Source organism: Bubalus bubalis, chromosome 19 (assembly GCF_019923935.1).
Source record: "Bubalus bubalis isolate 160015118507 breed Murrah chromosome 19, NDDB_SH_1, whole genome shotgun sequence".
NCBI classification, from domain to species: domain Eukaryota; kingdom Metazoa; phylum Chordata; class Mammalia; order Artiodactyla; family Bovidae; genus Bubalus; species Bubalus bubalis.
Genome location: NC_059175.1, coordinates 36710930 through 36735805, shown reverse-complemented (window position 1 = coordinate 36735805; position 24876 = coordinate 36710930). Strand labels below are relative to the sequence as shown.

General features: G+C 36.7%; 1 protein-coding gene across 1 annotated transcript in view; it reads left to right on the top strand.

Annotated features, from left to right (window-relative positions):
- The window catches only part of WDR70 (WD repeat domain 70), a 277449-nt gene that overhangs the window by 29493 nt on the left and 223080 nt on the right, over positions 1-24876 (top strand). Inside the window, exon 6 of the mRNA XM_025270591.3 lies at positions 21266-21325. Within this exon, the coding sequence (XP_025126376.1) occupies positions 21266-21325 (60 nt within the window). The remainder of the gene's footprint in view (positions 1-21265; positions 21326-24876) is intronic.

Sequence of the window (24876 nt, the reverse complement as noted above, 5' to 3'; positions counted from 1 at the left end):
GGGCCATGGCCAGTGGAGAGCCTTAGTGAGGGTTCTGGAGTCCTGAGGACGTAGTCCCCAGTCTGTTCCCTGGGCCATCCAGCTCATCTGTTGGCCCAAGGCTGGGTGAGCTGGAGGGCCTCCAGTAGGAGGCCTGAATCTGCCTCTTACCTCACTCTCCACCTGATGACCACCACACTGCTAACCCTTGACGGCATCACTTCCGCAGTGATCACTCATTGACAATTACCAGTGGGCAGGGCCCACTGCGGTGCTGCCTAATAGCTGAGCAGGACAACTAAGGGTCGCTCATTGGCAGTTGGTTGCTTATAGGCGGGGCCTACTGAAACACCGACCAATCGCTGAGCAAGACCTGGTGCCTAGTAGCAGGATGCAGAATACTGAGGCCCAGCAATGGCTGCCTGCTAAGGGCTGTGCTCATCCTGCTCTGTTAAACTTTAACTTTAGAAGAATGTGCCTTAAAAAAAAAATTTTTTTTTTATTTTTTTATGTTATTTATGGCTGCACTGGGTCTTCGTTGTTGTACGTAGGCCTTCTCCAGTTGCAGTGAGCAGGGGCTGTTCTCTAGTTGCAGTACACAGGCTTGTAGTGGTTTTCCCTTATTGCCAAATACAGGGTCTAGGCACCGGGGCTCAGTAGTTGCGGCTCACGGGCTCTAGAGCCCAGGCTCAATAGTTGTGGCACACGGGCTTAGTTGTACTGCACTGTGTGGGATTTCCCTGGCCCAGGGATCGAACCTTTTTCTCCTGCATTGGCAGGAGGATTCTTTACCACTGAGCCACCAGTGAAGCCCAGAATGCTCTTATTTAGTGAAACAAGTTATAACTGTAAGCAAAGTAAGCAATTTTCCCTTAATTGAATTGATTATAATTTTTTTTAAAAAAGGAGTTTTACTTCCTCTCTGATCTCTTCTATTTTCACAAATGACATATATTTCATTCCTCATTTAGCACTGGCTGTATCAGTAATTCAGTAATTCAAGGTTTTGTTTTTTTTTTTAAAGGAAGGACTTGTCTAATGTCTCATTAGAACAGGCTGATGTAGAGAAGGTCTGATTTGTAAATGTGTTGCTGCTGCTGCTGCTGCTAAATCGCTTCAGTCGTATCCGACTCTGTGCGACCCCATAGACGGCAGCCCACCAGGCTCACCCATCCCTGGGCTTCTCCAGGCAAGAACACTGGAATGGGTTGCCATTTCCTTCTCCAATGCATGAAAGTGAAAAGTGAAAGTGAAGTTACTCGGTTGTGTCCGACTCTTCGCGACCCCATGGACTGCAGCCTACCAGGCTCCTCCATCCATGGGATTTTCCAGGCAAGAGTACTGGAGTGGGGTGCCATTGCCTTCTCCGTAAATGTGTTAGACCTCAGCAATTCCTATTTGCCCATTAATTCTCTCTTACAAAGGAGTCAGCTAGTTTTGAGGGGACACTGATCAAAACTTTAATACTTCCTTCCCATTCCTCCCATTTCTGCTTGTTAATATTCTCTCTAGCCTTTGGAGACCATTTCAAATGTGATTTCCTTCAAGCAGCCTCTCTAGATGCCAGCTCATGTGCTACTACTTCCCAGTCCTGTTTTCAGCCTTCTGTAGCAAACTATTTTTCTTGTAAAATCAGTACTTTATTCTTATGTTAACTACTGTGCCTTGCCTTTGCAATCCTATGTGATGACCTCAGGTGCAGGGATTTGTATATAAATAGTACAGTAGTTTTTAAAAACCTTTGAAACCTCTAGTATAGTGCCTTTAATATAGTACAGAGAGTAAATGTTTGTCAGTTGGAATTGAATGTATTTGGTTTTAATTGAAAATGTCATTTTATGACATTTGAGAGTATTTTCTATTTTTGACATATCAATCTCTAGTTTTTACGTGGAAAATGGAAGCAGGGAGAGAGGACTGAACAGAATAAATGTGAGCACGAAAATGCAAATAGACACCTGTTCTTGTAAGAGCCATTATATATACCTTGTCCTAAGCTTAAAATTTAGTTACATGATAGTTTATTAATTGTAAGAACTGCCTCACAGTTGAATGAGATTAATTAATTTAATTGTATAGACTAATAGCCTATACAATTATGAACCTACCTTTTAAATGAGGCAAAAAACAAGTTATAATTTTCTCTTCTTAAAGCAGTCCCACAAAACTTAAAATGTGATTGTTTTGATTGAGGTGTAATTATATATAATAATTTGCACAGATCTTACGGTTTCAGTTTGAACAGTTTTGAGAATTCTATATATATCAGTTGCTGTCGGTATCCTAAACAATATATAGGACATTCCTGGCACCCTAATAGTTCTTTGTGCTCTCCACTAGGCACAGACTTCTAAAAATTGAGTTATTAATAGCACTAGAATTGAAAGGAAAATTACCAGAGAACATGTTGATGGTTTTACTTTAAGCATACTGATTGTGATTAATTTTTTTAATATGCATCTTCCTTCAGTTGCTGGTTAGTAAGTACTTTAGTGTTACTGTTGAAATCAGTGGATTGGAAGTGTTAATGTTGTACATCATAATTTCTTTTGATGACAAGCTTCCTTTTCACTTATTTTTCCTTTGATCCATTTTACTTATCTACAGTGGTAATAAAATTGTCCTTTCAAATAGAATGTGAGTGAAAATGGTATCACACCATTATAGAACTTTGTCAAGCTACACCAACTTTTAAATAATTAGAAGTACATAGTGAGTATTTAAAGGCATGATATCTTCCTTTGAACTGAATAGTGAATAAAAATTCAAGGGAGTCAGGAAAGAGGTGAAAAATGATTTTTAAACCATATCTATTACATGTGCACAATTCTGATTTTTATTTTAAAGGTAAAGAAGGTTGTAACATAATCAAATGGAAACTTTGGGATTATTGAGGATTTTCATTATCCCTGCTATCCTGTTTCCCATTACTACAGAAAACTGAAAGTTACATTTTTATGACTGTAACTAAAGGCTAGATGTAACAGTGACTTTTTAGTTGTGAGCACCTGTTTTCCATGAACTTTCTCTGACTCCCTGGTTGGCACGTTCTGTGGTGAAGAGTCCAAGTTGGGGCCACCACCATGCTTCCCTGACTTCTGGTCTGAGGCTTCTCATCCTTTGGCCTTAGTCATTGCCAACCACCTGTATCAGTCAGTCTCTTTCCCTCATGCATAAGGAAAGGTTGAAGAATTGAAAGTGGAAAAAAAACTCTCTTTTAGTTGTCAGGAATTGATTACTACGAGAAATGAGATGATTGATGTGAACATTTAACATACAGATTGACACATACTAAGTAGTCAAAATTGCTGGATTTTATCATTATTTTCATCATCATTACCAGTGTTTGATTAATAACCAGTTTTAATGTAATTGCAGCTGACTGGAAAGAAAGTTTTTGAAAAACAATATGAGAAAACTTAATAATTTTAACTTCAGAGGGAAATTAGTGTTCTTTAAAACAGAAAGCAGTTTAATTTCACCTGCAAGATTCTGTCAGCAGAGGATGCTAGAAGCTCTATTCCAAAACTTGCATGTGTTCATTACTATTTCCAGACTAATGTGGGAAGGTCTTCATTCTTTAAGATGGGCACTAGAGGGCAATCAAAGCGTTTTGGCTTTTGGCGTGAGTCCCTTTTTTTCAACTCTCCTGTCTAGAGTGGCAGGAAAAAAAAGAATCTTATGAACAGTTCCTTCTAAAACTTGGAACAGGTGAGGTTTAGATTGAGATCAGTTACTTTTTTTTGAAGAATAATGCAGAAGAATTCTTTATTCTTTTGTGTTTTGTGACAGTAATATATTTAAAGCTTGTTTGTTTTTTATCTTTAAGCCTTTAAAATCAGCAACAGATTCCTATATAGAATAAGGCTTACTGGCAGGGATTTTAAGGTTAGCCTGTTTATAATTTAAGCCTGTAAGGTCAAATAAGAGGGATTATTTCTCTGTTCACCAGAGTAATCCAGGCTTTAAAAAGCACATTTCAGATCTTGTCACTTTCCTGCTTTCTTGGTTACTTTCCTGTCAGTAAGCTCTGCAGTTTCTTCCTATCACATGGTTAGGAAATCCTAGTTCTTGCCTTGCCTTCTAAGGCCCTGCATGACTTGGCCTCTGCAAGTCTCTCTGACTTGATCTCCTTCCATTTCTGTCTTACTCACTTTTCTCTACCCACATTGACTTTTCTGCTTTTCTTTGAACAGCTATGCTTATCCATAACCTCATGTTGTTTAGTCGCTAAATTGTGTCTAGCTCTTTTGCAACTCCATGGACTGCAACCTGCCAAGCTCCTGTGTTCATGGTATTTCCCAGGCAAGAATACTAGAGTGGGTTGCCATTTCCTTCTCCAGGGGATCTTCCCAACCCAGGTATAGAACCCAAGTTTCCTGCTTGGTAGGCAAATTCTTTATCACTGAGCCACCATGGAAGCCATATTCACTCAGATATTTTCTATTTTGTCTTTCCTTGAAATAACATTCAGAACTTCACGTGACTTCCTCATTTCCTTTGGATTTTTTTGTTCAAATGTTACCTCTCTGACTACCTTATATAAGTTCTCTACCTCCATTCCACTACTTTATGGTGCTCCATTATCTGACATTTTTGTTTATTGGTTCCTTGTCTTTCTCCTCACAATAATTGAAGTTCCCTGAGGGCAGTAACGTTGTCTCTTTTACTGTCGTATCCCCAGGGGTTTGAGCTGTATGTGGCACCTAATAGATACTCATGGAATATTTGTTGAGTGAATGGCCATCTTTGACTCTGGTTATAGTTACTCTCTTACTCCTAGACTTTTCATGGAATCAAAGCCAAATGATGATCTAGTCACAGTTAACCTTTAGAAACTCAGGAGCAATGTTCTACTCACACATTTCCAGGCTAGTCCTACCACAGTTCCCTTGTCAAAGCTCTGCAGACCTTTTTAAGCTCCCATTTCTAGGTTGGCTTTTGTATCCTCTCAGGTGGCTACCAGGAATGGTCCCTAATATGGGTCCTTTCTGCCTCTAATCAGGGGTTTTTATTTTGTGCACCTGCAATGTGAATGACTCTGCTGGTATGGACTGTTTATTTTCAGTAATTAGTGTATGATGGGGAAGATGCAGACAATACAAAGCATAATTGAGAGCACTGAGGAAGGCAGAGTACTTTTTAACTGACTGTAGTCTCTTCAATTACAAGTTGGTTTAACATATTAGTATGCATCATTAAATTCTGGTAAACTTTGATCAGTATAATGAGTATATAGTGAATTACAAATCTTGCAGATATAAAATTTCTTAAGTCCATGGAAGTGGTGTTAAGGATGTCCCTCATTGAAACCCATTGTAATGAATATCTAGTTAAGTTAGACCAGGTCTTAATTGAAAAAGAGAAAATTGACAAGGATAATAAATTATTTGAATATCATGGGATTAGGAGCCTTGGAGAAAATTCACGAAGGTTTTGAACTTTTTTTTGCAAAAGCAGCCCTCTTAATAATGTTGCCAGAGTTGATCCTATATAGTCTAACGTGCCATTTTATGCTAACTAAATTTTAGTTGGAAAAATTACTCCCTACTTCTCATAAAATAATGCCTGATTCATTTTTGTTGTTTATAAGATTCAGTGTATTCTAAGATTTGATGAAGTTATGACAACTTTTGTTAAAGATTAAATTAACTATCTAAAAATTTAAATTTCTTTTTAAGAAATTTTATATTAAGAAAGGTTTTAATCAAACCTTTTAATGCCCCTCTTTTATGAACATTTAGATATCCCTTTCAGTTGACTACTTTTCTTGTAATCATGAAAAAAAGTTATGTTCTTCCTTGTATCCTTTGTTATTTATTATAGCTATATACTTATCTTCTGAATTCACAGAACCCCTGTTCATTTCTCTAAATACTCTGTTGGACATCTCGTCCTTCCTCAAAATGATTTTTTCCCCTTTACCCAAGGATTTTTTCTACTATCAGTACTTTATGTGAAATAATGAAATCTTTTTTTATTCCTCCCCTGACTGTCTCTTGTAATGCTGTGACTTTTTCACACTTTATATTTTTGATTAATATAAAATATAGGTTCAGTGTGTTGCATGTTTATACTTTATAGTTCTATTAATACTACTGTAATTAATCCTCCCAAAGTCCTTCACTTGGTATTTATCTATGTGTAATCTTCCTCTTTTTTATCTTTCACTTTCGTTTTTCTTTTTTTCCAATTCCTCATGTGTTCCTGCATATGACTTACCTTTTGGCTCTGTTTCACATATGTTTCATTTTACTGTAAAATTAAGAAATTATTTTCAATAAAACAAATTATTTTCAATGTAATTCCCCCCCTCCCCATTTTAACCTCTCTGTGTTAAAGTAGTTGAGTTATAGTCTTTTTTTTTTAATCGATCTCACTTTGTTTTCTTCTGTCTTTCCTACTAGTAAGTATTCTTAAGGACAAGCGTTATGTAATTATATTTTGCACTTCTATAGATGTTAAAGAAGCTATAAAAACAGACATCAGTTTTTCAGATTAGTAGGTATAAACACAGTGTTTGCAAATAAAATACCTCTGTTGATCTTTCACTCCTTCTTTTTACGTGGGTAAAAGTGGAAGCTTTGCATATGTCAATTTTGAAAAAGATTTCTTAGTACTTTTAAAGAATTTTTACAAAATCATTAACATTTACTGAAATTGATTTGTCTTTTAGTAGAATCAGGTACTTGCCTGTTACCAAGATTATAAAGTTTGTACTTGAATACATTTTGTATTTTTAAGTGCCAAATTGATAGAATAGCCTGAAGGTACACATGAAAAAAGCACCAACAGAACTTACTTAAAAGATGTTCTCCTTTAGACTTTGATCCTTATTTGGAGGGACGTTTTGTTCATATTCTTGGTGCTGAGTGCTGGAAGTGCAGCTAATTGTGAATTTGAAATAACACCAAGACCACCAAGTTGATTTACATAGTCTAACCAGGCAGCTGTTGGGTGGTAATTTTGCCATTTTACCACTGTTCTCTGTTGGAATCAGGGAGTCTTTATTCACTTTTGCATTCCACAAAGCTTTGAAGACTACAGATGGGTTAAATTTTTTTTTTTTTTAATTAAATGAAGGGAGTTAATGGCATAGTCTTAATACTTTTCACTGTCATAAAATGTGTTGCTCAGAACTTCCCTGGTAGCCTGGTGGTTAAGACTCTGCACTTCCACTGCAGGAAGCATGAGTTCAATCCCCAGTCAGGGACATTCTACATGCCAAGCAGTGCAGCCCAAAAAGTGATGCCCCAACAAACCAGGAATTCACTGTTAACTCACAGTTCAGTGTCTGCAGTTCCTTTTGTTTGATTTATGATAACGAGATAAACATATGCTTAAATCTAGAACCCTAAACAGTAGTGCAGTAAGTGGTGGTACTTCCCTTGTGCTGGAAAGTTCTAAGTATTAAAGGTGAAATAACTTGTTTAATCCTCCTACTTCTATTATCCTCTTTTGACAGATGAGGAAACTGAAACTCAGAGGCACTAACTGACCCAAAGCGATAGTAAACAGTGGAGTCAGTTTTCATATCTAGGGGAATCTACCCCTGAACACCTGTACTTAACCATTATGCCTTCCTTTACCACTAGTCGTGGCCTGTTCTGCTTTTCAGGGTCATCCCTTGTCTCCCCTAGACTTGTCTCATGCCCACTTCGTACCAGCTAGGAACTGTCTTTTAATATGACTGCTCTTTCATGCATTCCCACATGCTTTTTCTTCTGTGTGGACCCCGGTCAGGACTTCGCAGCTCCATTCTCTTGGTAGTCTGTGTAAGTAGTGACCCTGTGGGTGACATTGTGACAGACCTGTCTCTATCAGTGAAGAACCATTTAATTTTTTGGTATCCATCTTTTCTCCTTGTGAAAGGAGAGTGTTTTGTCCTTTTAAAAACATTAACTGATGTTTGAATACCTCCTTTTTTGTGCTACTTGTGTGGCACCAGTATATTCCTTTGTTATTTAAAAAATTTTGTAATAGCTTTATTGAGATGTAATTGATACCCTAAAATTCATAATTTTCAGATACACAATTTAGTGATTTTTAGTATAACCGTAGAGTTGTGCAGCTGTCACCACTATCCAATTCTAAAACATTTTTATCCTTCTGAAAAGTCACCTTGTAGCCTTTGACTTTCACTCACTATTCTCCCTCCACTAGTCTGCTTCCAGCTCTTGGCAGGCACTAATCTGCTTTCTGTCTCAATGGACCTGCCTATTCTGGATATTTCCTATCAATGGAATAATACAATAGGCGGTCTTTGGGACTGATTTCTTTCACTTAACATAAGTTTTCAAGGTTCATCCATGTTACATAGCATATACTTCATTCCTTTTTGTTGCCAAATAATGCTCTTTTATATGGACTTATCACATTAAAAAAAATGCATTCATTAGTTGATGGACATCAGATGTTTATACTTTTTGACTATTATGAATAATATTACTATGAATATTTGTCTAGAAGTAGTTATATGGATGTATGTTTTGGGGTTTTGGGGGATGTGTATCTAGGAGTGGAATTGCTAGGTCATATGATAATTCTGTGTTTAACAGGAACTGCCAAACTGTTTTTCCAAGTGGTTATGCCATTTTACAATCCCATCAGTAGTCTCTGAGGATTCAGTTTCTCCGTATCCTCACCAACACGTAACTGTCTTTTTGGTTATGACCATCCTAGTGGATGTGATGTGGTATCTCACTGTGGTTTTGGTTTATGTTTCCCAGTAGAGTAATGTTGAACACTGTTTCACGTGCTTATCAGCCATTGGTATGTCCTGTTTGGAAAAAGATCTCTTCAGATCTTCTGCCTGTTTTATTTGGGTTATTTGTCTATTTTTTTATTAAGTTATAGGGGTTCTTTATGTATTCTGGACACAAATTCCTTCTCAGATATATGTTTTGCAAATATTTTCTTTTGTTCTGTGGGTTGTTCTTTTACGTTCTTTAATGGTATACTTTCAAGTATAATAATTTAAAATTTTGGTGAAGTCTGAGTTTATCTGTTTTTTCTGTTGTTGCTTGTGCTTTTGGTGTCATATCTAAGTGGCCTAACTCAAGGTTGTGAAGATTTACTCCTATGTTTGTTTGTTTGTTTTTTCTGTGAGTTTTATAGTTTTAGTTCTTACATTTAGGTCTTTGGTACATACTGAGTTAATTTTTGTATATGATTTGACATAGGACACTCTTCAATTATTGTACTTGTCACAACTGTGATAAAACGATCATTGTTGTGATAGTTATTTCTTTACAAGTGTGCACCTTCTTTAGTTTCTGAGCTCTCCTTATTAGGGGATTCCTGGCGTTTAGCAGAGTACCTGGCACTTGGGCTTTATTAGGTATTCCTTATAGTAAGTCTGTGGCTTTGAATGTTTTATCTTGAAGGTACAGAGAAAAAATTTTAAGAGTAGATACAGAATATAGATAGTTAATACATATGTCCTCATATTTTAGAAAGGATGGATAAACATACTATAATAAATACAAACCCTGATTGTCTATTGTTTCTCATGATTTCATGTTTATTTTCTTTAAATAGACTGTCATTGCTAAGTAATTTATATCTTTAGTTAGAATGAATATATTTGAGCAGGTACTATATGTCAGACACTGTGCTAAGTACTGAAGATGCAAATAAAATAAGGCTTATTTAGCACCTGTCATCAAAGATTTTACATACTAGAAAAGAGATGGAAAGTAAACAGTCTGCTTCTCTTCTTTAACTGGAAATGCCCAAGAGCAGTTTAAAATATTTTGTTGTAGTAGTGTTATGGAAAGTAGGAAGAAGTATTAATAATGTGTCTGTTCCATATTTGATGGGATGAATAGGGTGTATAATTGCTAGTGCAAGAATTATAGAATGAATATGAGAACCTATATAGATTGGCTTTTTGGATGTCTTTAATTTTCACTACCTTTTACGGTTGTATGCAGAGTTACATTAAATCAGATATGGTATCTGTTCTGTAGTGCTGGGTTTGGTGTGCTGCGATTCATGGGGTCGCAAAGAGTTGGACATGACTGAGCGACTGATCTGATCTGATCTGATCTGATGTAGAGAAGGATTAAGATATATTTTTTTCTCAGTACCAGGTAAATTTGATGAAAATTTATTATGTCTCAAGTTTCTCTTATTTTCCTAAGTAAATTAATTCTCACTAATTTGACTGATACCTTGATAATTTTTGTAGTTAAAATTAGTACCATCTGTGTATCTTTAACTAAATATAAAAAGATTGCCTAAGTCATAACTCAATTATTATAAAAGACAGTTATGAAATCTTAAATGTAACTCATACTATTACAGTATATAACCCATGCTGAACTAATTTTGCTCTTTCTGTCTCATGGCATTTTATACCTGGTCTCAAATGATTTCTCAAATATGTATTTTTAGAATAGAACCTTTATGGCCCCAGGCTTGTACTAATGTCTTTCTTATAATGGGCTTGCAGTTGTAGTGTTTTGGCATATTAACTCTTTTCGTCATTGTACTCTGTGACGCTCACAGGGCGAGTATTACTACAGAGGAGGCAGTATGTCATAATGATTATATGCACAGACTTGGGGACCAGACTTCTAAGTTCAAATTTCCACTTAATCACTTACCACTTATGTGACCTTGGACAAACTATTTAACCTCTCTTTGCCTCAGTTTCCTCATCTTTCAAATGAGGTGAAAATAGGACCAAAGTTGTTGCTGAGATTAAATGACTTTGTATATATGTGGTGCCTTGAGCAGTGCTTGGTCATAGTATGCATGTATGTGCTCACTGTTACTATTATTATTTATATCCAGTAGATGGTTAAGGAAATAGAGGCTCTATGAAGGAGGTATTTTTTTCTTACCACTAATTACCACTAATAAGTAGCAGAAACCAGATTCCTATCCTGTTTTTGCCTTGACTCTTTAAAGCAATAGGATTTTTATTATTAAGTAACTGTTGAATGAATGTTTGCATGAATTGCAGGGAAAAAATCCTATGTTACCTGCAGTTTGGAAGATTGAATTATAGAGTTGGAGTTTTGCTAAATTGAAAGTTAAATTTGACTTCTAAGATTTTCCAATCAAAGAGAAAGATAAATGCTATATGATATCACTTCTGTGTGGAACCTAAAAAATAAAACAAATGAGTGGATATGCAAAAGAGAAACAGACTCAGAGATATAGAAAATAAACTTGTGGTACCAAAGGACAGAGAGAAAAGGGGCATGGCAAACAAGAGGTATTAGATTAACAAATACAAACTCTATATATAAAATAAACAAGATTATACTGTATAGCAGAGAGAATTATACCTATTATCTTGTAATAACCTATAATGGAGTATAATCTATAGAAATATTAAATTGCTATGTGTGTGCTCAGTTGCTCAGTCATGTCCTATTTTTTGTGACCCCATGGATGGTAGCCATCCAGGCTTCTCTGTCCATGGAATTCTTCAGGCAAGAATCCTGGAGTGGGTAGCCATTCCCTTCTCCAGGGGACCTTCCCGACTCAGGGATCAAACTTGGGTCTCCTGCTTTGCAGGTGGATTCTTTACCATCTGAGCCACCAGGGAGGCCCCAGGTATTGGCATTATTGAGCCACAAATCATGGGATGCCTGGGAAATCCTATGAACAGAGGAGCCTGGGGTGCTACAGTCCATGGGGTTACAAAGGGTTTGTACGACTTTGCAACTGAGCACATACACATGGTGAGAACATTTAAGCTCTACTCTTTTAGCAAGTTTCAAGTATACAACACAGTGTTATTAACTGTAGTTACCATGCGGAAAATTTGATTCTCAGAAGTCATTTATCTTATAACTAAAAAGTTTATACCCTTTGACCAGAAACTTCTTTAAAAACGTTAGTTTTTCTAAATTTAACCTGCAGTAACGTTCTAGTAATAAAGAAAATTACTAAAACAAACTATGTGATGCTCTGACAAGTTACAGTTGTGACTAATGGTATTAGAGAGACATTGAAGGTTCTCTGTTTACCCTCAATATTTTCCAGCATCGAGGAGGGAGGAGGGTTCAGGGTGGGACACACATGTATACCTGTGGCGGATTCATTTTGATATTTGGCAAAACTAATACAATTATGTAAAGTTTAAAAATAAAATAAAAAAAAAGAATAAAAAAAAAAAATATTTCCCAGCATCAGGGTCCTTTCCAGTGAGTCGGCTCTTTGCATCAGGTGGCCAAATTACTGGAGCTTCAGCTTCAGCATCAGTCCTTCCAATGAATATTGAGGACTAATTTCCTTTAGGATTGACTGGTTTGATCTCCTTGCAGTCCAAGGGACTCTCAAGAGTCTTCTCCAGCACCACATTTCAAAAGCATCAGTTCCTTGGCACTCAGCCTTCTTTATGGTCCAACTCTCACATCCACACATGACTACTGGAAAAACCATAGCTTTGACTATACAGACCTTTGTTGGCAGAGTGATGTGTGTGCTTTTTAATACACTGTCTAGGTTTGTCATAACTTTTCTTCCAAGGAACAAGTGTCTTTTAATTTCATGGCTGCAGTCACCATCCACATAAGAGCTGAAATATTCATAAAATTTTAGAGTGTTAGGAAATGATAGAGTATATGTTCATGGTAGCTTTGAAAATAAATGTTATTTGATATAAATTCTGTTGGCTAATTACCTGCCATTTTTGTATGATAAATAAACATAGAGTATTTGTCATCTTTGTGTTTATTGCTAATATCATATTTTTTTTAATGTGACTTCTGATAAAAGATAAGAATGAACTATCCTTTTTAAGTTTCTCAGCCCTACAAGTACAAAGAGTTATTTAACAATGTACTTTTAAGTCATGTTACTAAGGAATGTTCTCTAAGATTGCAGCTTGCAATAGGGCATAGATGGTTTGAAGGTAATTTAGAAGTGGTTTGGGAATACTGCTAATTGAAGGATTGGAACCAGCTGTGAGATTTAGATAGGAAATTGTCTTTCCTTCCTGCAGTATTTTAAACATGTAACTTTACATTTTTGAAGGAAGATTGTAAATATTTGATAAATGATTCATTTTGAAGCTTACCTAGCATTTGTTAGCATATTGAGAAGTATTCTGGCTTAATAGTATGCATCATTTAATCTTTTTTGGTTTGTTTATGTGTGTTGTATCTAGTATATGGTTTTTTTTTTAAGTTTTGGTAAATTGCACATAATATAAAATTTGCAGTCTTAATCATTTTTAGATGTACAGCTCAGTAGTGTTACGTTGTTGTGCAGTCAATCTGCAGAACTTTTTCATTTTTGCAAAACAATCTCTAAGCCCATTAAATGACAACTGTCTGTTTCCATCTCTCCCCCAACCCTGGCAACCACTGTTCTTTCCGTTTTTATTAATTTGACTACTCTAGATACCTCAGATAAGTGCAGTTATACAGTGTTTCTCTTTTCCTGAGTTGCTTATTTCACTTAGCATAGTGTCCTCCAGGTTCATCCATGTTGTACCACATTTATACATATATATATATATATATATGTATTTTTGTTATTCGGAGAAGGCAATGGCACCCCACTCCAGTACTCTTGCCTGGAAAATCCCATGGATGGAGGAGCCTGGTGGGCTGCAGTCCATGGGGTTGCTGGAGTCAGACACAACTGAGCGACTTCACTTTCACTTTTCACTTTCATGCACTGGAGAAGGAAATGGCAACCCACTCCAGTGTTCTTGCCTGGAGAATCCCAGGGACGGAGGAGCCTGGTGAGCTGCCGTCTATGGGGTCGCACAGGGTCGGACACGACTGAAGCGACTTAGCAGCAGCAGCATAAAAATATGTCATGAAATACGAAAAATGTGAAAATAGAAAATATAAAAATACGAAATTCCTTCATAGCAAAAACACACATTGTATTTTTGTTATTCCTTCATTTACAGATGGAAATTTGAGCTGCTCCCACCCTTTGACTATTGTGAATAAAGCTGCTTGGAACATACATGTACAAATGCTGCTTTTCAATTATTTTGTGTATATATGCTGACGGAATAGCTGAATCGTATGGGAGTTCTTATTTAAATTGTTTGAGGAACTACTGTGCTGTTTTCCATAGCAACTGCACCATTTCCCTCCAGTAATGTATGTGTTCCAATTTCTGTCCATCCTTGCTAACACTTATGTAGTTTTTCTTTCTTTTTCCTCGTTAAATATTAGTATTGCATTGAGTGTGAAGTGGTGTCTCATTGTGGTTTTGATTTGGATTTCTCTAAGGATTAATCTGTTCTCATCACTTCATGGGAAATAGATGGGAAAACAGTGGAAACAGTGTCAGACTTTATTTTTGGGGGCTCCAAAATCACTGCAGATGGTGATTGCAGCCATGAAATTAAAAGATGCTTTCTCCTTGGAAGGAAAGTTATGACCAACCTAGATAGCATATTGAAAAGCAGAGACATTACTTTGCCAACAAAGGTCTGTCTAGTCAAGGCCATGGTTTTTCCTGTGGTCATGTATGGATGTGAGAGTTGGACTCTGAAGAAAGCTGAGTGCTGAAGAATTGATGCTTTTGAACGGTGGTGTTAGAGAAGACTCTTGCGAGTCCCTTGGACTGCGAGGAGATCCAACCAGTCCATCCTAAAGGAGACCAGTCCTGGGTGCTCACTGGATGCTGAGGCTGAAACTCCAATACTTTGGCCACCTCATGAGAAGAGTTGACTCATTGGAAAAGACCCTGATGCTGGGAGGGATTAGGGGCAGGAGGAGAAGGGGGTGACAGAGGATGAGATAGCTGGATGGCATCACTGACTCGATGCACATGAGTTTGGGTGAACTCTGGGAGTTGGTGATGGACAGAGAGGCCTGGCGTGCTGCGATTCATGGGGTCGCAGGGAGTTCAGACACGACTGAGCGACTGAACTGAACTGAACTGAAGGATTAATGATATTGAGTATCTTCTCATATGCTTGTTGGTCCTCTGTGTATCTTCTTTGGAAAAAATAACTATTCAACTCCTTTGCCGTATTTTAAAATGGGTTTTTTTGTTGTTGTTTTTGAGTTGTAGAAGTTTTTAATTTATTCTAAATATTAATACCATATCAGATATATGTATTGCAAATGTTTTCTCCCATTCTGTATGTTGCCTTCTCACTGTGTTAACTGTCTCTTTTGATGCCTTGGTGATTTTTTTTGAAATCTCAAATCTTGTTACATTACGTGTCTCAGAGCTTAAATTTCAGATTCTTGGCATTGTATACAGTTTGGCTCATAACTGACTCTCTGGGCTAACTAACTCTCTGGGTTAACAGTAACTAACACACATACACATCCTTTCCCTTTTTCTTGCCTGGAAATTTAAACTCCAGCCAGGCAAAACTATTTGCAGTTGAGAAAGTGTCAAGAGTCATCTTATTCTATCCTAGATGTCCTCCGCTTTTACCTAGGGAACTTCTGTTTTTCCAAAGGCGTCTCAAACGCCTTTCATCTCTTTCATGAAACCTTTTCTAATCACTCTCTACTTTCCTAGGCACATGGAATTCCTAGGCGTAATGCAATTGAGTGCTGAACCCTGTATCCTTCTGCCATAGCCTCTGAAAGATTTTAGTTTGCTTATTTGTTTACCTATTTGTTTTATTTTGCTAGACTGACAGTTCTTTGTGAGCAAAGTCTTTGTTATTGGTCTTTTTATCTTTAACTTAGTTCCTGGTATGTTGTATATGATTAAACACTCAATAAATGTTGTTAAGTGAATGTGTGATTAGTAAGTGAATGAGTAAATGAATTAATTCTAAGAGTTACAACAGAATGGACTCTAACTGGACTCTGGTTGCTTGTGATAATCCAAGCTAGGTTTCAACAGTACATGAAACTGGAACTTCCAGATGTATAAGCTGGATTTAGGAAAAGCAGAATAACCAGAGATCAAATTGCCAACATCCTTTGGATCATAGAAAAAGCAAGAGAATTCCAGAAAAATGTCTACTTCTGCTTCATTGACTACACTAAAGCCTTTGACTATGTGGATCACAACAAACTGGAAAATTCTTCAAGAGATGGGAATACCAGACCACCTTACCTGCCCCCTGTGAATCCTGTTTGCAGGTCAAGAAGCAACAGTTAGAACTGAACATGGAATAATGGACTGGCTGCAAATTGGGAAAGGAGTATGTCAAGGCTGTATATTGTCACCCTGCTTATTTAACTTATATGCAGAGTACCTCATGTGAAATGTTGGACTGGATAAAGCACAAGCTGGAATCAAGGTTACAGGGAGAAATAACAATAACCTCAGATATGCAGATGACACCACCCTTATAGGAGAAAGCGAAGAAGAACTAAAGAGCTTCTTGATCAAAGTGAAAGAAGAGAGTGAAAAAACTAGCTTAAAACTCTTAACATTCAAAAAACTAATATCATGGCATCTGGTCCCATCACTTCATGGCAAATAGATGGGGCAACAATGGAAATAGTGACAGACTTTATGTTCCTGGACTTCAAAATCACTATGGACAGTGGCTGCAGCCATGAAATTAAAAGATGCTTGTTCTTTGGAAGAAAAGCTATGACCAACCTAGACAATGTATTAAAAAGTAGAGACATCACTTTTCTGACAAAGGTCTCTACAATGAAAATTATAGTTTTTCATGTAAGGATGTAGTCGTGTTTGGATGTGAGAGTTGGACCATAAAGAAAGCTGAGCACTGAAGAATTGTAGCATTCAAATTGGGGTGTTGGAGAAGACTCTTGAAAGTCCCTTGCACTTCAAAGAGAGCCAACCAGTCAATCCTAAAGGAAATCAGTCCTGAATATTCGCTGGAACGATGGGTACTGAAGCTGAAGCTGCAATACTTTGGCCACCTGATAATAAGAACTGGGAAAGACCCTGATGCTGGGAAAAATTGCAGGCAGGAGGAGGAGGGGACAACAGATGATGAGATGGTTGGATGGCATTACTGACCCAATGGACATGAATTGGAGCAAGCTCCGGGAGTTGGTGAAGGACAGGAAATCCTGGCATGCTGCATTTCATGGGGTCACAAAGAGTCAGACACGACTGAATGACTAAACAGCGAACAACAACAATGGTACTACGCTGGTAACTATTTCCAGAGTGGTTTCTGGGAGAAAGTAGCACTCATTTTCAAGCTCCTTTATGAAAATCTCCATTTTCTACCACAACTACTAGCTACTTTGTGGTAGACATTTATTACTAAGTAGACTTTTACTCCTTGGAAGGAAAGTTATGACCTGCCTAGATAGCATATTCAGAAGCAGAGACATTACTTTGCCAACAAAGGTCCGTCTAGTCAAGGCTATGGTTTTTCCAGTGGTCATGTATGGATGTGAGAGTTGGACTGTGAAGAAAGTTGAGTGCTGAAGAATTGATGCTTTTGCACTGTGGTGTTGGAGAAGACTCTTGAGAGTCCCTTGCACTGCAAGGAGATCCCACCAGTCCATTCCGAAGGAGATCAGCCCTGGGATTTTTTTGGAAGGACTGATGCTAAAGCTGAAACTCCAATACTTTGACCATCTCATGCGAAGAGTTGACTCATTGGAAAAGACTCTGATGCTGGGAGGGATCGGGGGCAAGAGGAGAAGGGGACGACAGAGGATGAGATGGCTGGATGGCATCACCGACTTGATGGACATGAGTGTGGGTGAACTCCGGGAGGTGGTGATGGACAGGGAGGCCTGGCGTGCAATTCATGGGGTCCCAAAGAGTCGGACATGACTGAGCGGCTGAACTGAACTGAGACTTTTTTATTTTGGCTCAAAGTACTATATATATCTAACTTTTAAAATTTATGACAAATTTATTCCAGAAAGGTTATTAATGATTTTCAGTTCTTTTGAAAACACTGTAAGGATGTATGTACATCAGATGGAATTGCTCATGTTACTCCAGATATGTTTGCTATCATTGTTCTTATTGAGGTAAACAAAAGAGCCTGGGAAATAATCCTTTGGTTGGCATTTAAAATCAAACGAAAACAGAAACTGGTATCTTTTCCCATCTTCCATTAAGACTGTAGCTCTTGTTATGAATTTTGGCAGTAAATGACTTCATTGAGGTCTTGTAGTTTATGAGGTCCTCTGGCAGGCAAATCTTGAAAATGTTTTACTGTTATAGCAAATTTCACACTAAGCCATATTTCAAAAAGTCATTAGTAAAAGTTCTGGACAAAGAACAGTCACCATCAAATGATATGCTACCAAAAGATGGATTGCTACTATTTTAGATGATTTAGTTGTGCCAATTATATGGGCTTTTTGTGAGTTATGCCCTACATGATTTCCAGTAAAACTTTGATTTTAAATGTAAGCAATATTTATTTAAATATTTAATTTACTCCTAATGTAAATACTAAGTTGTTCTGTGTTCTTGCAAGTTTTTTCTTTAAATGTCAAAAATTGTCTATATATAGGCACATTCTGCATTGAACTCAGTGAAATAATTTTCATCCTTCCTTTTGGTGACAGTGTTTCTCTTTCCTGAGTGATAAAATAGTCATTGGTTATGAAATGATAGTAATAGATTCTTCTCTAAGTAAAACAATTAAACTGTTCTCCTGTTTCTTGTAAGAGTACTTAGCACCTTTACATGAGTTTTTATTACTTACAAATATTGTCAACTGAAAGGAAGCAGTGGTTTACATAATTAATATAGAGGTAGTCCAGAATTCATTTGTTCAACTTTTAAATTATTTTGAAAATTGTGTTGGAATATTGGTATACCTGAGATTGGTGTGTGTAAGACTTTCTAAGAGATCGTGAACCATTCTGTAATATCTTTGTCTTGAAATAAACTGCAAGCTCTCCTGCAGTTCCTTGGGTTACTGTGAGGTCAGTGTTTTTGTGCAGTGCCTCTGGGTTCCTGATGTTCTTTACTGATCTGTGGTGCTAATGAACTATAGCCACTTTCAGAGGCAAACAAGTCTAAAACAAAACCACCTTTATTTCTCTATACTTGCAACTTTATATGTGCTTTTTTAGCCTGGGACAGGATCATTTGGTCTTCAAAGGTTTTTACTTTTGGAAAATTGCCAGTTATCTTTGACTGTCACTCAGCAGACTCACCTGATGGATAGCACCTACCTGCTCTTCTTTATAGACATAAACACTAATGTTTGAGGTAAATTAAAGATTATCTAATGTGATTTACAAGGTAAACAGTGTTAACAGCCATTAATTCACTCTACAAACTTTTGTGTGCCTGCAATATACCAGGTGTTTTATAGATTAGGGACCTAGAGACAATATGTGTATGTGTGTGTACTCACAGTCTTTGAGAAGTATCTGTTTTGCAGTTTGGTTAGGGAATGGTGTGGAGACAGACAGGTCAAAAACTACGATGTTTTATGATAGGTTCTGTGGGGCTTCCCCGGTGGCTCAGTGGGTACAGAATCCACCTGCAATGCAGGAGATGCACCCAGACATGGGTTTGATCCCTGGATTGGGAAGATCCCTGGGAAGAGAGTATGGCAACCCACTCCTGTATTCTTGCCTGGAGAATCCCATAGACAGAGGAGCCTGGTGGGCTACAGTCCATGGGGTCACAAAGAGTCGGACATGACTGAAGCAATTGAGCATGCACACACGAGACAAGGTGAAGTTGTTATGGGAGTATGGTATTCTTGCCTGGAGAATCCCCATGGACAGAGGAGCCTGGCAGGCTACAGTCCATGAGGTAGCAAAGAGTTGGACATGATTGACTGACTAAGCATAGCACAGCACAGAAGGGAGTAGGTCACATCTGAATTGAGTCTTAAAGGGTGAGTAGAAATTAGACAAATAAAGAGGAGGCGAAGCCTAGAAATAAACTAATATGACCAGAGAGACAGACAGGAGCTATGCCTTAGGATAAATGGTGGCTGTCACTTATTTAGCACCTACTTTGTGCCAGACTCTGTATTATGACCTTTACAACACTTAATTCACAAAAACCTACGGGACAGATGTTGTTATCCTCTTTGCAAATAAGGAAACTGAAAGTCATTACTCTTCTGAGGTTATGACAGGGTTAATGAGTATCAGAGCTTGATTTTAAAACCCTAGATTTTCTGGCTTTTTGTCAAGGCTGATTCCTCCCAAGAAGGAGCATTTTTCAAGGTGGAGGAAATAGTTACAAAGTTATCATACTGATGAAAGGTCAGATGTGCCGGTTAAGGTCTGTGAAGTGTCCTGGAGCATTAATAATATTTATTCATTCAAGAAATACTTACTAAGAGTCCCTTAAGTGCTAAAAACTCTACTAGACATTAGGAATTAAATGACAAATGCTTAAATGGTAGAAGCAGAAGGTGAAAGAAAGTAGAGGCACTGAGTGTAAATGTAGTGTGAGGAAAGAAAAGATAATGATACAGCAGTAAACATAGGGGGAAGTTAGTGTGTGTGTGCTTTAGTATGGGAAGTACTTTCATTGTTCATATGCTGAGAAGAGAGAGCCATAGTAGGGGAAAGATTTAAGATAAACTAGAATGAACTGGTGATTGATTCGTTCATCAGTGATCCTGAAGAAGGAGGGAAGTCAGAAACCAAAGTCTGTAGATTGCACATGTTTAATTAAGTAGATTGCAAGATAATCCTAGCATGAAATTGTAATGACTGTATAATTTTAGTATAGTAACCCTACACTTGGATAATGGAGACTTGATTAAACTATGAAACGTCTTACGTAAATGATCGCTGTGACCTCTTATGTCTGGTTTATGCATAAATCCATTGTCTCTGTCCCTCCATTGTTCTGTCCATACCCTTTTTAACATAGCATGCAGAGTTATTGGTGTTTCCCTCTTGGGAGGGGAGATGAGTAGAGGCTGTGTCTAATGCTACTTAGCATCTAGTATAATCCCACTTTAATAAAGGCTTTTTGAATTGATCAATCACTGAATTCCGTATTTGTCCCATTTGAATATTAGCTTTTTGTTTTTTAATCTTTTATGGGTTAAAAGGTATATATCCTGTGCAAATTCTAAGACAAATGTGTTGTCTATTAGAAGTTAAGTGCATAAATACTTTAAGGTATGCCCAAGTACCAATGAAAAGAGGACTTTAAGAATTTTCCGTATGGAGAGGATCTTAAAGTTTCATACAACCTAAAGAATTTTTTAGGTTTAGCTTTTTAGAGATATAAGATAAATTTATTATCAGCTCAGAGTGACCAATTATAATCTATCTAGAAGTTCAGAAATGATATACTCACACTTTTTATTTCCAATTTTTTAAAGTTTTGTGTTAAAAAGCCAGTGATGCAATTTTTAAAAATTAAATTTCCTGTGAATGTATGTAGTTCCTCTCAAATATGGTATATTACTTTTTAATGTCATGGAATTTTCTTTTTTCAGAATCCTGTCCGAAAGATCCCTGACTCACATGAAATAACACTAAAGCATGGCACTAAGACAGTAAGTTTTAAAAATTTAATTATTTTCCCTCAATAACAGGGCTCTTATGGAAAAGTGAACTAATATGATATACTTATACAATCAACTGATATCACAAAGAAATTGTGATAGACATTTCCTTAATGATGGACATTAAGGAAAACAGATTACCTTTCTGTTCAGTCAAAATAGCCATTGCATTTCATTTAAAATAGGAACACTTATTCATTAAGGAAATTGTTATTGTTATTGTTAAGGAAATTGTCATGGTTATTGTTGGCTTTAAACCCTCTTTCTTCAATATAGGAACACTGTAAATGAAAGAAAGAAATGAAACTCAAATACTTTTTTTTATTATAGTGTGGGAAAATTTCTCATTACCATTAACTTCATTTCTGTATCAGTAAGAGGCCTGAGTTCATTTTTTAGGTGGAAGTTGAGATAAGAAATGAACATAAGCTTAGTATGACTCTAAAGATTACATTCCTTAGATTCATGGATTATATTTTATAATTGTCACATTTATTTATGTTATTTAAAAATTCAGTCCAGTTCAGTCGCTCAGTCGTGTCTGACTCTTTGCGACACCATGAACTGCAGCATGCCAAGCCTCCCTATCACCAACTCCCAGAGTCCACCCAAACCCATGTCCATTGAGTCAGTGATGCCATCCAACCATCTCATCCTCTGTCGTCCCCTTCTCCTCCTGCCCTCAATCTTTCCCAGCATCAGGGTCTTTTCAAACGAATCAGCTCTTCGCATCAGGTGGCCAAAGTATTGGAGTTTCAGCTTCAACATCAGTCCTTCCAATAAACACCCAGGACTGATTTCCTTTAGGATGAACTGGTTGGATCTCCTTGCAGTCCAAGGGACTCTCAAGAGTCTTCTCCAATACCACAGTTCAAAAGCATTTTACATTTTTAATTTAAAAATTAAAGCAGTGTAAAACTTTTGAGGTGTAAGATGAAATCATTTAGCCAAGTCACTTCAGTCATGTCCGACTCTTTGCGAACTCATGGACTGTGCGACCTCATGGGCTGGAGCCCGCCAGGCTCCTCTGTCCTTCAGATGTCCCAGCAAGAATACTGGAGTCGGTTGCCATTTCCTTCTCCAGGGAATCTTCCTGACCCAGGGATGAAATCCACGTTTCTTAAGTTTCCGGCATTGGCAGATGGGTTCTTTATCACTAGTGCCACCTATCTTATTGTAAAAAACAGATTTAATAGTATTTTATTAAAAATGATAGTTGAGTGAATGAAACTTGCTTGTGAATGAATAAAAGAATAAAATTATCTTGGTTTCCCTTTATAATGAAGCAACCTTTTTTTCTAATAGATATCTGACATGTAAAGAAGTAAAATCCCATAACAAGGCAGAAACATATCAATCAATAGAAATAGATCCAGAAATAATGCAAATGATAGAATTAATAGCCATGTATGCTAATATAATGATATTTTCCCCACTGAAATTTTTACTTTTGAAAATATTGTTTCCATAAAATGGTTATAAAGTACATTATTATAATGGTTATAGTATAATGGTTATAAAGTATTATTATTTTAAATGAAGTAAACAGTAAATATTATAAATGTCTTAATTTTGATTTTTGCTATGGTAAATATTGGCACATAACTTGCATAAACAGATATTTTTAGGGGTTCTCAAAAGATTTTGAGTGTAAAAGGTCTTGAAACCAAAATATCTGAGAATTGCTGCCTTTCATTGCTGCCATTTCCATCTAGTTCTTTATACTATACCTACTTTTTATTAAATCACATTTTTATATTTTTATTCTGAAATCATGAAAGAATTTTACCAATTTTCAATTTCAGTAAATAAAAAAAATTATAGACTACTAGTACTTAAAAAGGAAGCTTTCCTGTCATTTAGAGATTTTTGCAACAGATAGTTCTGTTAATAACAGATAAATAATACATTTTATTTAAATATTCATATATATTTTTTCCTGTTAACATTTTAAAAAAAATTTATTTATTTTAATTGGAGGCTAATTACTTTACAATATTGTATTGGTTTTGCCATACATCAACATGAATCCGCCATGGGTATACACATGTTCCCTATCCTGAAACCCCCTTCCCACCTCCCTTCCTGTACCATCCCTCTGGGTCATCCCAGTGCACCAGCCCCAAGCATCCAGTATCATGCATCGAACCTGGACTGGCAAATCGCTTCATATATGATATTATACATGTTTCAATGCCCTTCTCCCAAATCATCCCCCCCCCACCTCTCCCACAGAGTCCAAAAGACTGTTCTATACATCTGTGTCTCTTTTGCTGTCTCACATACTGGGTTATCGTTACCATCTTTCTAAATTCTATATATGAATAAATATTCATATTTTTTCAAAGCAAATTTTATCTTTAAAAATGTATATAATTAAAATTAAAAAATAAAATAAATGTATACAATTTAAGCAATACTTTGTTATTTTGCACATTAAAAATCAGAGCTTCTGGTTGTACTGTTAGGTTAACTATTTTTGGTGGGGGGGGGCAGTCCTGCCTTTGCATATGTATTTCAATTTCTTGGAAATAGGTCTTTTTTTACATGTCTGTTTTTTTATATGTCTGTTTCAAATATGTCTGTTTTTTTTTTAAACTAGTTTTTGTAAAAATGTTTACCCATTCACAGAATTATAGAGAATACTGAAAGGAATTCCCATATATGTATATCTGAGCCCTACCAGTTGTTGACATAAGGCCCATCTTGTTTCCTGTATACTTCACATTTCTAATAAACCTCCTTTCCCCCATGCCATCTGCCTACCTTGTGGGGTTATTTTAAGCAAATTCCAGATTTCATATGATTTCTTCTATAACTTAACTTTTCATGTCTATTTAGAGAATTGATTTATAGTAACTTTCTATATGGCCTTCCCTTTCTTTATTTCAAACTGTGATCCTTTTTCTGTCTCATATATGACAATCACGTTTAATGTGCAGTCCAAATGCAGTTCTTTCCTTCTGAGAGGCAGTAGATCCAGGGACTAACTACTTTGATGAGAATGTTAAATACAGCTCAGGAACAGTGAGCTACACATTGAATATTTGTATGTGAGTTGGACCTCAGAAAGTTAACAGGGAAAGCAAATAGTTTATGGAACCAGTATAAGTGATATTTTAATGTGGCTAGTTACTTATAAACTCATGTTTAAAAATAATTATTTAAGGTGACTGGACGTGAGTCTTAGTGAACTCCGGGAGTTGGTGATGGACAGGGAGGCGTGGCGTGCTGCAATTCATGGGGTCGCAAAGAGTCGGACATGACTGAGCGACTGATCTGATCTGATCTGATACTTAGAGTCATTTAGCCATATTCACAAGATAATAATTTCCACTTTGCTCTGTTTTGTTAAATTGATTTATGGTTTCTACTCACATGACTCATTTTGGTAATTTTAGATTCATGTGTTCTTCATTTAGTAACAGTCAATCTTAAAAGGCTTTCTCAAAATCTTTTACTGAAAAAGTGAATTGTTTTTAAGATACCTACTTATATTCCAAGGCAACTTAGTGTATCATATGAAATTGCAGTGATAGCTA